The 15475-nt window shown below is 48.4% G+C and overlaps 1 protein-coding gene across 1 annotated transcript in view; it reads left to right on the top strand.

Moving 5' to 3' along the window:
• GRIK3 (glutamate ionotropic receptor kainate type subunit 3) overlaps positions 1-15475 on the top strand; it is a 1130254-nt gene that overhangs the window by 1104604 nt on the left and 10175 nt on the right. The window contains exons 14-15 of the mRNA XM_078681209.1: positions 3405-3627; positions 3859-4109. Of these exons, the coding sequence (XP_078537335.1) occupies positions 3405-3627; positions 3859-4109 (474 nt within the window). The remainder of the gene's footprint in view (positions 1-3404; positions 3628-3858; positions 4110-15475) is intronic.

The following is a 15475-nucleotide window of genomic DNA, read 5'->3' as shown; positions in this document are numbered from 1 at the left end:
CCAATGGATCGCAACCCCAGATCAAGCCTTAATGGAACAAGGGGCGTGCTGGGCGGGAGTGCTACCATCCGCCTGATGAACTTATTCTCCTCTCTAACCAGGTCTGGAGAAGCTACATGACCCCAGAGCTCGCAACCATACATGGCAGCCCCCCTTGCCTGTGCCCTATAGATCTGAAGGGGTGGGCCAACGGGTTTAATTGATGACCTGTTATTTCCCATAAGCTTCATAACCCCTCCCGAGTACTGGACCAGTTTGAGTAGTACTTTCTCTTGGTGTGTGCTCCAGGACATATTTTCATTTAGCATCACTCCATGATACTCAAAGGTTCGCACCCTTTCGAGTCTACTTTGTCCAATGCTGGGGCTAGATCGTAGTTTTGGTGGGGGATTAAAGACCATAAATTTGGTCTTTGAGGTGTTGATTTCTAAACCGTGTTCCCCACAGAACTCCACAAAGCCGTTTAAAACGCGCTGGATCCCCATTGGAGACTTTGAGAGCAGCAGGGTGTCGTCAGCGAACATAATCGCCGGCACCCTGCTGCCTGCCAGCTTGGGAGCGTCAGAATTGGCAACCCCATCCAGGTGGGAGATTACCCCGTTGACGTAGAGGCAGAACAGGGTCGGTGCAAGCACACAACCCTGCCTTACCCCCCTGTCAGCGGGGAACCGGATCGACAGTACCCCCTCCTTGCCACACCTCACCCGAGCAAAGTTGGCATTATGGAGACGAATAATCATCTCCAACAGGCCCTTGGGGACCCCCAAGTTGGCCAGCACCTCCCAGAGCTTTCCACGAGGAACCAGGTCAAAGGCCGCCCTCAGGTCCACGAATACAGTGTAGAGGCTGCCACCCCCCAACTGTACCGTTTTGCAATAAATGAGGGCGAGCCGGAAGACCTGATCTGTGGTGGAGACCTTCTTTCTGAACCCCGCCTGGAATGGACTCAGAATATCATATTCCAGCATCCATTCCGACAAGCGATCCAGAAGTAACCTGGTGAAGAGCTTCTGGGAAACGTCTATCAGGCTCCTTCTGCCTAGAATACTCTCTGCCTCCCTATCTTTCTTCATTACCTCCTTTCCTCCTTCTTCCTTCTTGCCCATCTTAATCCCTCTCTTCACGCCGCATTTATATACCCAGCCTTATTTCCTCAAACTTTTTTCAACTTCACTTAATCCAGTCAATCATATCTTGCTCTTCCACCTTTCACTAAATCCTTTCCTCCTTCTTGCTTTCTCTCCTATCATTTTTCCTTTTTCTCTACCTCACTCTGTCCTTCCCTTCCTCTCTCACATCCTCTCATCTTTCCTCCCTTCCTTCGCCGCTTAATTCCTCCCTCCTTTCTTCACTTCCTTCCTGAATTTCTCTATCACACTGTCTTTCTCTCAATGTCACACAGTTCCATGCCACACAATTCAACTCCACACATTTCCATTCCTCACTACATAATTCACCAACAAACTGCATAATTGAACCTAAAAACACAATTACATAACAATACATACATCCAATCTAAACCACATAATTCCACATCATGCTTCAAAATTCAACAGCACACCACATCATTATGCTCCACTACATACCATTTCACACCCAAAATACCACTCCATATAATTACACACCATCACACCCACACCACATAATTCAATATGTGCAATACCACATAATTACTATCCACATATTTCAACTGTAAACCATGCCTCATAATTCCACTACACAAATCCACTCCACACCAAACAATTCCATGCCACACAATTCCACAACTTACAATTCCAAGTCAACTCACATATTTCTACTACACACCACATGCATACACTCTACAGCATATAGGTAAAATACATTATCATTTACAACGCCAATTGCTCTAACTCAAGCAAATGCGAGAGCTGTTGCATTCCTTTTTGAATCATAAAAGTAAAAAAAAGGCACCTGCGTCATTTGACGTGATAATGCATGCATGTGCCTACAATATAATGTGGAAATTCTTGTTTATTATAAATTTTCAACATGCTGCACGGCAGCCACGCTGCTCTACAGCATAGCTTTAAAAAAAAAAGGCCAAACCATAATCTCTGGCTAAGCACTTATATGATCCCAAAGGGAAGACCTATTGGCTATGCCAGTGCTTGTTTCTTTCGTTGTCTTGTTGTTTCAGGAGTTAAGGAAGCGTGGAAGATTTCAGAACAGTGCTGTTATTCTATAGATAGGCATGTTGAGGCTTTAGTTTGAAAAAAAATGGCGATTACCCTTTTCCCATATTAAAAGTGGCTTATCAGCAGCACATGGGGCTTGTAAAAAAGCCCTGAAGTTGTTTTCCGAGGTCTTGATTATAAGTGCCCCTTACATTCTGATCCTTATACAAAAACACATTTGTGCAGGGACTACCATTATAAGTGGTACAATATTTATCACACCCTGTAACTACCCAATGTGATAAAGTTCGCATCTTCTGTTAAATTTTGTCAGATCAAGCCTGGCATAATTGAACAGGGGAAATAGGCTCTGTATTTACTGGAACATGCAGAACTGAATACAATTTGAACACCTCAGTGTCTGATTTCAAACGTGGAATAATTATGGATTTAACAAGGCTCACTCATAACAAGGTCCTAAGACTGTTAACAGAACTTAGTCGGTGAAACTGTGGTGGCGAATCTGGCAACTTGGTGTAATACTAGAGGTTGGTAACTAGCTGCATGCTTTCTATTGCTGAAAGTGTTTTAGAATTAATATGAAGGTTCTTCTCGTAGACATAGGTATATCTAATTTTTCAAATGAAGATTTTCTCTCAATGTGGAAGCAATTAAGTGGGTTTGTGTAGATCATGTACGAAAACGATGCGAAGCTGCTGATCTATGTCAACCTCATAACCATGTTGATCTTTTCCTTAAATTACCGTCTTGGGCTTTCACAGTACTTTCTACCACTGATATATTCCCTTAGAGATAAGTGGGTCACCTGCTGATCTGTGACAATCGTTGAAGTAGTATGTGCACTTAAAAGCAAAATGTTATTGGAAAATAAGTAGCATCAGAACAAAAATAGAACTACATTGGTATAATGAATATTCCTTCTAAATGAGCTGGAAGGAGGAAAGCATCTTTTCCAGGGCAAGTGAATCTCAACACTGGCGAACTAGTGATTCTTTCCAAAATTGAAAAAGGCGTAGAGCATTGTGTGTGCATATCTGCAGAAAAGGGTGTGCCGCTTTTCATAAGGGAAAATTAATGAAAGGCATGGCTGCACTTGGTGCGGAAGCCTAGCAAAACTATTTCATTTCCGCCTTACTCCTGAATAGATTGATTGTTCATGGTGATGAGCCGCATTATCACGAGCAAAATTATGCATCTGGATGTTGGGCGAAGGAACGTATTCGTCAGTCTGTCTGTTCTGTCTTCCAGAAATCTAAGATCTCTACCTTTGAGAAAATGTGGGCCTTCATGAGCAGCAAGCCTTCAGCCCTCGTTAAAAATAATGAGGAAGGGATCCAGCGAGTCCTCACGGCTGATTACGCTTTGCTAATGGAGTCAACTACGACAGAATACATCACACAGAGGAACTGCAACCTGACCCAGATAGGAGGCCTAATTGATTCCAAAGGCTATGGAATTGGAACGCCCATGGGTAAGTGACAATGGGGCAATTTCCTCACAACCTAGAAAAGAGGGACTCTGCTCAATGGGAGCAAGTTAATGGCTTTCAGCAATGCTAGTCAAGACGCGTCTGATTTGGTTGCCTGCTTAATGTATTATACCCATGGCACAAATCTCTGTCTGGGAAAGCAGTTCTAGCACTCAGGGTAGCCCTGGTGCCAGAGGCTTTCACTGATGCATGATCTCTTTTGCCACTGTGCAGGTTCACCATACCGGGACCGCATCACCATAGCCATTCTCCAGCTCCAGGAGGATGACCGGCTCCACATCATCAAAGAGAAATGGTGGCGGGGAAGCGGCTGCCCAGAGGAAGAGCACAAAGAAGCCAGCGCCCTGGGTATACAGAGTATGGGGGGAATCTTCATCGTTCTCGCTGGTGGATTGGTGCTCTCTGTGGTGGTGGCAATAGGGGAGTTTGTGTACAAGCTTCGTAAAACAGCGGAGCGGGAGCAGGTAATATTGTAATCTTTCTATTACTATTGGGGTTGCTCACACTTGCAAAGTGTGTGTGCTTAATGTTTCTGTTAGGCGCAGCAGACATTTTCATTTTAGCTTATCTGTTTAATAAGCATTATTTTGGTGTTAATTAAGGATTACGATGGCGGCACAGCAAAATTATGCCACAACTGATCAGGATGACGACATGAAATGGAATTTTAAGTCCTGAGCTCTCATTCACCTTCGTAATGGACTGTGCGAGGCTGAAACGTGGTGCCAAATGATGTGAAGCTCTATGGAAAGATAACCCTGCTCTCAACACTTGCACACCTGTCAATGCCATTGTTCTTCTTCACTGCTGCGGCCATTTTATCAAACCAAACCACTGTTGCTAGCGACCATTTTATGGTTTAGTTAAATTACAATTATCATCTATTTGTAAATGACGATGTTGGATGTTCACCCAATTCTGTCACTTTCTCCTTGAATGTCATATACATTTGTGACGATTGCGATATTACCACTTTGTTTATTTTTTATCGCAGTTTTTACTCTATGGCTGCAAAAACGACCAATGCCCTTTCACTTCCTGCTTTTTTTCAGGTTTTTTTCTGTCACCTTGTTACCAAACAGCTGATGGGATGATAGGCCAGAGCTTCTGTTTCAGTAACATATCACAAAGAGCCTTTTCTCAATCATCGCTAGTTATGAAGCTAATAGCTTGAGGCTCTCCCATTGTGATCTGCTCCTGGCAAAACATCTGAAGACACTGGTAACTTTCCCTCAGACACTACCTCCTCATCACTAGCATCCCTCCTGAGCCAGCCCTATGCCTCACCCCTGTCACACCCTGCAGAGACAGTCAGTCCCTAATCACTAGCATCAGTAGCATAACTGTGCTTGATCTGGTGTGGATTGGTTGCATATCAATCCAGGCCTAGATCTTCCATCCTATGGCAGCTGATATTCTTCTAGCTCACCTCTGAGTGAGTTCCCTCGGATGAGCATGGTTGGTTTTATGTGTTTCCGGGTTACGAATACATGGGAGGGTGTTGTCATTCATTCACCAGAGGGCTTATGTGAGCAGTTCATCATTTTATTTATTTGAAAAGTTTTAGATAGCGCTGGCTAGACCCGGAGGTATGAAAGTGCTTTAAATGAGGAACAACAATTGGTTCAAAGCATAGTTACAAATTTACATCAGTTTCAGGAGCGCAGTTACTTGAGATACATGAGTTACAGGAGCATGGCTCAGGCAAGGGGAAAAAAGCCGGCAAGGGGAGAGAAATTCAGGGGTGAGAGGAAAGGAATTGGGGAGGTAGATAAAGAGTGAGGGAGGGAAGTGGTAGTTGAAGGGGTAGGGAACACAACGGGATGACGAGGAAAGAAACAAAAAGTGTCAGACATCTGGCTGGTGTACGGTGTAGTGCTCCCAGCGGTAATGGGAACATTCCCAATCTTCCTCAATGTGTGACTTCCTTGTCGCTGTGGACTCTCTCAGAGGGGTCTCTGAGACTCCAGGGCATAAATGCTGGATCCCCCCCAACAAAGGGAGAAGGAGTGCTTTGGCAAGGGGCACATTCATGGAGGCAGGAGCGTCAGGTTGCCTGAGGATGGCTCAGAGGGCACAGTCCTGTCGAGGAGAGGCAAGGGAGCATCAGGTCGCCAGGGGTCGTCATTTATTTCCTGCTTCTAAAGTTGACAGCTGTGGGAAGAGCCACTAAGCAGGCAAACTAAGAGCCTCACTGTGGTAGGATATTAGAAGATTTTCAGTAAATCAAAAAACAGCTCAGTCACCCGCTGCAGCAGGCTGGGTGCAATGACATTATACAAGGATGTGTGCTGTGGTGGAAAACCGCCTGGACACAAAAAAGTGTGCATAGATTCTTACTGACATATGAGAGTGCTACCTCTCCTCTTCTGCATTTCTAGCCCAAAGAGTATTTTGCCTCCTTCCCAGTTTTACCTTGTTCTGGCAAACCATCATGTTTAGAGTTATGGAACTTGTACAGACAGTGCCTCACAATCAAAGTGAGATAGCATTAATAACTAGCCTCTGGTCATGCTTCTCACCATAATGTTTCTATTAATGTATAAGGCAATTGTACAACATCATGAAGCAGGCCTATGAAGCATGGCCTGAGTTTGCTTGTATCCCCAATAGCGTGGTCCTCATCCTCGCACCCTGCACAACTGCCTGGGACAACATCTGGTGGCCCTCTGCCCTCGAGAATCCACCCATTCCTATGGACCATGCACAAAACCTCGGCATCATCCTCGACTCCTCCCTCTCCTTGAATCGCCAGATCAACGCTGTCGCTCCCACCAGTTTCAACTGCCTGCGCATCCTCCGCAAGACCCTCAAATGGATCCCCCCGACTGCAGAAAGACCGTCACTCACGCGCTCATAACCAGCAGACTGGACTATGGCAACGCCTTATACGCCGGAATCAACAGAGCCCTACTACACAGACTCCAGACCACCCAGAACGCCGCTGCCAGACTCGTACTCAGGACTCTGCGTCATGAACACATGACCCAACACCTGTGAGACCTCCATTGACTCCCCGTCTAGAAGAGGGTCACCTTCAAACTCCTTCTCCACGCTTATAAATCCCTCAACAACATCGGACCCAAATAACTCAACGAGAGAGTTTTTTTCCAGATGCCCAAAAGGAACCTCCACTCTGCTTATCTCGCCCTGGCAGAGGTCCCTGCATCCGCAGAAACAGAACAGGCGGGAGAGCCTTCTCCTACATCACAGCAAAAAGACCTGGAACGAGCTCCCGTGAACATCTGACACTCCCCAACCCTGCAAATATTCAGGAAGGACCTCAAGACCTGGCTTTTTGACTGAACCAAAGCTGCGACTGATCCGGAGCTGCCCCCACCCCAAGCACCTTAACACGCTCACGGGTGAGTAGTGCGGTTTACAAACCCTTGATTGATTGCTTGATTGAGTCCTAAACAAGCATTTGATGTGCTTAGTTGGAGTTATATGTGTGTGATATAGAAACAATATGGCCCATGAATATTATAGTGGATGCAAATATTATATTCCTCTTCCACCGTCAGGGTAAAAAGATGCCAGCATTCCTGAACCATATACTATTACTCAGGCACCAGATAGGGGTGCCTTTTCTCCCCCTTCTCTTTGTGATGACAGTGGAACTTTTGGCAGGTAAACATTGGACGACTGGATGTAGGGAGGGGTGTTTCATAAAATATAAACCATACATTTTTCACAATAGCAGCCCAAGTGGGATACATGCCCATCTCTACAGACCAACAATGACCCTGCTTAGCAGTAATCAACACCTCAGCTTTACCAACAATGACCTTTTATGATCCCCAATCTCTTTCATGCAGAGGCATAATAATGCGCCTAATACTTCATCATTCCATAGTCAGAACTATCTAGGTGCTGGCTGCATACATTAAATAATGGATGCCATGGCTATGGCTAAGGTTAGTCACTTGTACAATGTAGATATTGTAGTGATAAGGAGACAGAGTCAGAGGAGCCCCAAATTAATACTGAAAGTGAGGACAAGAAATAGAAGAGAGATCTATTGAAAATGGTCTAGTGTGAAGGACGAAAACCAGATGTATGCGCATCCACTACCTTATCTTGTATCTATGCATGCTGTGCATGCTGAATGCAAGCAGGAAGTCACCCAGAGCAGCTAAGAGTAATGACTTTGTGCATTGATCAGGTCACGACAGGGCATCATCTAAGATACCATGCCCCTCTGAGAAAGGGATAAACCAGCCATGATTTGTGGACAATATGGTGCCCATAGACATCAGCAATATTGTCCAAAAATTGGATAAAGATCAGACTCTGTAATAAGAATGAAAACAGTAGCTTTCTTTTATTTTTATTTTTTTTGGTTAAAGATGTTTATTGAGCAACTAAATAAGGGTTACAAGGATGGGCCTACAACCACACGGGCTGGCCGCTAAAATCAAGGCACATTGTAAAAAGCATACGGTCACTCCCGTGGTCAGGCAAAAATCAGATACCAAATGTCACTCGAAATATAAAACCGGATACAGCAATTTTCTGTTATATACACACCGAAAAACATTAAACTTACAAAAAAGGCGAAAGCATACTAATCAAAGTCAGCCCAGAAGGTCGAGGGGAAACCCACCAATCAGGAACACGAAATCACAATCGGTGGGACTCGGCAGGGTGGGGAGGGGGGGGACAGCGGGGAGGACAGGCAAATCATAGTACAGCATGAGAAATTTCGGGAACACCAGCCTAGGGAGATAAGGTAACATCGGGTGCATCAACCAAGGGAGGAGTACAAATATTCCCACGATATTCGTTCCACTGACCCCAAACCTTCGTCCACGCTCTGGGTCTGCCCCTAGCTATATAGACGGTCTTCTCGCGGAACATGGACCAGTCCATGTTGTCCTCCCACACCGAGACGTCGGGAGGTCTAGATGCGCCCCAGAGTTGCGCAATGTCCCGCTTTGCAACCATGTATCCCAAGGTCGCCCATCTGGTCTGGGCCACAGAATAGTCGGTGGGTTCCCACACATTCAACAGGCAGCGTCGGGCCTCAGGCCGTAGGGCAATTCCAGTCACAACAGTCATCACCGCAAGCAGAGCAGTCCAGTAGGCCGCCACCCCCGGGCACTCCCAAATAATATGAAGAAATGTAGAACTCATCCCACATCCACGTTTGCATAGTCCATCCGGGGAAAAACCCATCACAACCAGACGCGGACCAGTAACATACACCCGGTGGAGGATCTTAAGCTGAACCAGACGGAGACGGGCAGGGATGGCGACCTCTTTCGGAGAAGATAGCGCCGATTGCCAATCTTCGTCATCTAATTCCAGCCCGTCATCGACCCAGACCTCCCTAAGTCGGACAAGCAAATCAGCGCGATTATTGATCAGCTTCTTGTAAATCAGGGAGATAGTGCTATCGGGAAGGTGGCCATCCAGAATGCGATCCTCGAGAGGGGATGACTCGGGAAGGGCCGCACCAGGAGTCAGAACAGAGGCCAGGGCATGTCGGACCTGCAGATATCGAAAAAATTCCCTATCACTCAAGTCATATTCGGTCCGAAGGGCCTCGAAGGACTTCACTCTGCCATTCACACAGACATCACCCACTCTACAGATTCCAATCATATCCCAGCGGTCAAAGCCCTTAGTAGTCCAGAGACATCCCAAATGCTCGGAAGCATAAAGCGGAGTCGCCAGTGTCAGTCGATTCTCCCATCCCAGACTCACATTCGCGGCGCGCCACACACTGACTGCAATCCTGGACGGACCCGTAAGATGGCGCCCAGCCGACCTGGAATAAAGCGCTCTATTAAAATCCCCTCCCGGCAGCTGGAGTCTATCCATTTCAAAGGCCGGATCCCGACCCGGGGAATACATTGCGTGGTTAATGGCAGACAGTTGGGTAGCCCAATAATATCTCTTGATATCAGGGAGCGCCATGCCCCCGTCATACCAAGGGATGGTGAGTTTCGCAAGGGCGATACGTGGACGCCCGTCCCAAATCAGTTGCCTTTGGAGACTCTCAATCTCTCGGAAATAGGTAGCGGGGACGTCATCGTAGGAATTCTGAAGTGCGTATAGGAATCGCGGCAAGGACATCATTTTGAAAAGGGCAGCTCTGCCCAGAGGAGACAGGGGTAATTTACGCCAGCGAGCCACATCCAGTCGCAGTCTAAGAAGCGGGGGGAGGAGATTACGTTCAAACCGGAGCGAGGAGTCCAGCGTAATAAAGATCCCTAGATATTTGAAGCCAGACTGGACAACCTGGATAGGAAATCTATCCGGCAACGGGGGCAGAACACCCGAGAGAACATACACACAGGACTTAGCCCAATTAATAACCAGACCAGAGTTAGCGCCAAACGAAGTGAGAACGTCAAATAAGACATTTAAGGATTTGCGCGGGGAAGTAAGGTAAAGAAGAATGTCATCCGCGTAAAGCGAGACGCGGTCCTCAAAATCTGGCGACCAACGGATCCCTTTGAGTGAAGGCTCCCATCGAAGCCACGCAGCCAATGGTTCCAACGCAAGAGCAAAAAGTAGCGGAGACAAGGGGCACCCCTGTCTGGTCCCCCTACCAAGGCAAAAGGGAACAGAAACTCGACCGTTAACCACAACCTGCGCCATGGGTTCGGCGTATAACAGCTTCACCCAACCAATAAACCCCGGCCGAAACCAAACTTCTCAAGAGCCGCCCAAAGATAGGGCCACTCTATCGTATCAAAGGCCATCGAGGCATCCAGCGATGCCAAAATGGCCGGCTCCGTCAGAAGCCCCGCCCTCGCAATGGCTCCGTGGAGACGACGCAGATTAAGAGCCGTGTTACGATGCGGGATGAATCCGGATTGGTCCGGATGAATCAAGTCGCTAATGACCGTCAGGAGGCGAGTAGCCAAGAGCTTAGCCAGAACCTTGGGCTCAACATTCAACAGGGAAATAGGCCTATAAGACGAACAAAGGTCCCGGGGCTTACCCTCTTTAGGAATAACAACGATCGTAGCCAGACGCTGGTCATATGGGAGAATACCCCGTTCACCGGAACTCCAAAAACATGGTACGAAGATAGGGCGCTACCCTATCAGGACGCAGCTTGTACAACTCAATGGGCAATCCATTCGGGCCCAAAGCCTTGCCCGAACGGAGTGAGCGAATGGCAGTCGCTATTTCGTCCGTAGAGAAAGGAGACTCCAAAGAGACCCGGTCCAAATCGGAGATACAGGGCAGAGCCACATCACGCAACAAGAGGCGAGAGTCATCCACATCCCGTTCAGACACAGGGGAATAAACCATACGAAAATAGTCCGCAAAACATTCCACTATTCCAACCGGGTCTGTCACTCTCACACCATTCAAAGTCTGAATCACCGGTACCACACGATTCGCCCTCTCTTTCTTGTCCAACCACGCAAGCAATTTACCCGCTTTGTCCCCCACATCATACAAACGACCCTGTTGTTCCTGAAACATCATTTTAGCCGCGTCCGTAACCAAAGACCTATAGGCAAATTGCTTCAGACCCAGGGCGTGGAGTTTATTAGGAGTAACAGTCGATTCCAAGTCAGCCTCCAACCCAACAATGTCCCTCTCAAGTTCCACCACCTCCCGATTCCTCGCCCTTTTGGATTCAGCAATAAGGGAAAGGGCCTGCCCACGGATCACTGTCTTAAAGGCCTCCCATAGGGACACCGCAGAGGAGACGGACCCCTCGTTGTCTAGAAAATAATTGTCCAGCGACTTAATCAAGAGACCACGGGTCTCGGGGGAGGTTAGGTACCATGGATTGATAGGAGCCACCCGGCCCGCCGCCTCCACCCCCACCTCAAAGCAAAGCCAGAGCGGAGAATAGTCTGAGATGCCCCGGGGGAGGTGTCTAATCTCCCGAACAGCCGACGACTGCGCCGCAGGCATCAGGAAATAATCCAGTCTAGACAGACTCCCATGGGCCCCGGAATGGAAAGTGTATTGAAGCTGAGTAGGGTGCATGAGTCTCCAACAATCCACCAAACCAAAAGTATCCAAAAACCCACCCAGCCATTGTTGGGCCGAAGGAGTGTCCCTAGGGGGGTGACGATCATGTAGACCGGAGAACACAGAATTAAAGTCACCGGCTATGAAAAGAATACTATCTGGGAGGCTCAACAACACTCGGCCCAAATCGGAAAAGGTAGAGGTCTGTAGACCGGGGGGCACATAAACGGCAAACAGGGAAAGGGTCCGACCCTCATAGCGTCCCACGAGGACGGCATAGCGCCCCCGATCATCAAGGATCACATCATCAATCGCCAGGGGAAGGGAAGCCCGGACAAGGATGCCCACCCCCCTGGAACCCGTGGTAAACCCTGAATGTGCGACAAGGCGGTAGCCCCACCTGTTCATTGCACGACAAGTATTGCCCACCAGATGAGTCTCCTGCAGAAAAACAATATCAGGAGACAAACGTCGTAGACATCGCAACACCACACCCCGCTTTATACGATCCCCCAGACCATTGACATTCCACGAAATAAACCTCAACCCGCTACCCCCCATCCCACACAGTGATGCCGGAACCCTCCCCCAAAGAGCATGACATCGAAAATTCCATTAGCAAGATAGAGTCGCCTTGAAAAAACAAAACACAAACTTCAAACATCCCAACAACCCACCCCCCAATGTCCAAGAAAACACCCCCCACCCTGCACCCCTGCAAGAAGCTAAAAAGCCACCCCAACATGCAGTGTGCCTGTCGCCCAAAAACCCCCATTCTACAAAAAGACCCCGGAGGAGGAAAGGCCCTGTCCCACCCGCCACCCCGATCAAGATAAAGAAAGAGGAGAACAGACAGAAAATAGAGGCACTTAGGCATGAAGTCCCGGAAGAAGTTACGTGGCACGGAGACAGGGGCATAGACAATAAGTTCAGCTCTCTACACCACCCTCGGCACCACCCAGGTGTTCGGTGGGCTCAGTCCCAGGAGGTCGGTCCGGCAGAGAGTCCAGCCAGTCATTCACGGAATCAGGCCGATCAAAGAAAAGGGTCCGTTCATTGTACTCAACTCGCAGCCTGGTTGGAAAAAGCATAGCGTAGCGCAGTCCCAAGTCCCGGAGACGCTTCTTGACTCCACGGAAGCCCATACGCTGTTTCTGCACCAGTTGAGAGAAGTCCGGGTAGAAGTTCACCGTGGCATTCTCAAAGGCCACCGGGCCCTTCACTCGCGAAGCCTGCAGGATAGCGTCCCGGTCCCTATAGTGAAAGAGTTTCGCAACAATAGGCCTCGGCGTGGCGCCCGGCTTGCCCTGGCCACCCGGAACACGATGGGCACGTTCCACTGAGAAGAATTTACTCAACCCAGATGGAGAGAGGTAGTTCTGTATCAGTCCTTCGACCAGGAGATCAACAGAATGCGGGTCCGAATTTTCCGGAACGCCAACCACACGCACGTTACAACGACGTGCTCTGTTTTCAAAGTCCTCCAAGCGCCGGGTCATGAAATCGTTCACCCTTCGGAGATTGCCAATCTCCGTCTGTATCTCCGAGACGTCGGCCGTGAGGCTGGAAGACTTGAGATCCAATGACTTCACCTTCTCATTGGTTTTAGAGAGGTCGGCCCGAATCAGGTTCACATCAATGGCCACAGTGTCGATTTTGTGGGCCAAAGCTTCATACTGCTGGCCTATTGTTTCCTTCATGCCAGAAATGGCGCCCATGAGGTCCTGCAAGGACGCGTCTACAGTGTGGTCAACTGCACTCGGGCCAGGCAAGGCGGCTCCAGGGGACCCCCTCGAATGGGTGTACCGGTCCATGACGTTAGACTGGACCAGGCCCCCGCGAAGGGGCGTCTTGGTCTTCCGTGTCTCTCGGTCCCCTCTGCCCGCCATGTTGGAGACCGCATCCTAGAGGACTCACCGACCCGGTGAAAATGGCAGCAGGAGAGCAAGGCGTTGGAGCCAACAAGCAGCGGCGAGGGCACCTCTAGGTGTGAACCAGCCCGGAAGGACACTAAGCTAGCCAAAGGCACAACAGCAGTCTCGCGCCGCTGGACCCAACAAGGGCCAGACTCCTCTGCCAGATGTCGTAGTCTGAGGCAGAATCGAAACCGAAACTTAAGAGGGGAACCCACAAGTCGAATCCCCCTGCCGCTGTTGTTCAACTCAGACACGGCCACAGTGCCTCACCAAGACCCGGGCGCACCTCCAGGGCGAGCCCCGAAAGTTCGAGTCGTCGTATCTTCGGTGCCCCTGGTCCAAATCAAAATCCAAAAACCACCGGAAGAGCAGCCCAGTGTCCTCTACACAAATCCTCGTGAAGAATCAGGATATGTTCAGGATATTATGCCGGGAGTGGCGGGGGTCCGGAGAGCGCTGTGCTCACGCGGCCATCACGGATGCCCGCCAAGCTCCTCCCCAACAGTAGCTTTCTTACATGAAACAGAGGAGTGACCGATGCTTCAGTCAGAGAAAAAAGTTATAACAAGGTGAACAGAAGAAACTAGACCTCGACTAAACTACTTAGCAAAGCAGATAGGATTGGGTTCAGATGGGGGGCAGATTTCATGTCTGTTGGATATTCTCCTATTAGGATTAAGTTAGGTGAGAAGGGTTGAAGGATGAAGGATAAGAAGTTGAAGTAGGAGGATTATTATAACCTTCTTTTGTAGAACGTCGAATATCCCATGCTTTTTGCAGGAATTTAAAGTGTCAAAGTGTCACAAGTGGTTTGAGAAGATGCAGAGTTACATTTTCCTACAGAAGAATTAGATATCTGTTGAATGGTATGTGTTAGACCTGGCATCTTTGGAGTGGTTTTCTCCTGTCTTTTTGACTTCTGATCTCCTGTTTTTGTCTGTGGGCTGCATTTCATTTTTGCTGGTTTTAGAACTCCGGGCACTTAAGCACTGCTGCTCAGGGCTAAAGTGCAAGTGCTCCGTGTATAAATTGTCATTGTGATTGGCTACCCATGATTGACATGTTTGATTTACTGGTAAGTCCCTAGTAAAGTGCACTGTACATGTCCAGGGCCTGTGATTAAAATGCTACTAGTGGGTATACAGCACTGATTGTGCCAACCATATGCATAGCCTTGCAACCATGTCTCAGACCTGCCACTGCAGTGTCTGTGTGGACAGTTCAAAGCTGCCATGTTGACCTGGCAAGTGCACCCACTTTCCAGGCCCAAACCTTCCCATTTATTACATGTAAGGTACCCCTAAGTTAGGCCCAATGTTGCTCTATAGGCAGGGTGCAGTGTATTTAAAAGGTAGGACATGTATTAGTTTGTATTACATGTCCTGATAGTGAAATACTGCTAATTTTGCTTTTTCACTATAGCAAGGACTATTTCTCCCATTGGTTATCATTGGAGCTGCCTTGTAACTAAGGGTGGTTGGTAAACTCTGCTCCGCCGGCAGAGTTTGCAGTTTTCTAACTCCGTGCTCCACTTGGGTGCACGTAATTCAGCAAACAAATCTCAGTGACAACCACCGCGTAGCGGAGTTCACCACCAACTAAGACAGGCTGCAAGCTGAAAGTGAAACCTGAAAGTCAATAATGGTTCTGCTGGGAAGTGACTTTAATTTATGGTTTTGTCTGGAACTTAGGTCTGTGCATGCTGTAATTGTGTGCGGGTGCCCGCTATCCCCAGGCGTCTGTGAGCATTTGGTGTGCGCCTATGCTTTTAGTCGGTGGCCGTGAGGGAGTGTGCAAGTTAACGAAGAGAGCACAAGGGCGATCTTCCAGGCAGAAGCAGGTTCCACTGCCCGTTAACTATGCACTTCACTGCCTCCCAGTCCGTGTGTGTCCTGTCTCCTGCCCCCAGATATTACCCATGGTCCTGCGGGGCCAACAGCAAGAATGAACAAGGTTATTCTGCA

This window comes from Lissotriton helveticus, chromosome 3_1 (assembly GCF_964261635.1).
Source record: "Lissotriton helveticus chromosome 3_1, aLisHel1.1, whole genome shotgun sequence".
In the NCBI taxonomy this organism is placed as follows: domain Eukaryota; kingdom Metazoa; phylum Chordata; class Amphibia; order Caudata; family Salamandridae; genus Lissotriton; species Lissotriton helveticus.
Note: the sequence above shows the minus strand (reverse complement) of the source record. Positions and strands in the feature narration are given on the sequence as shown.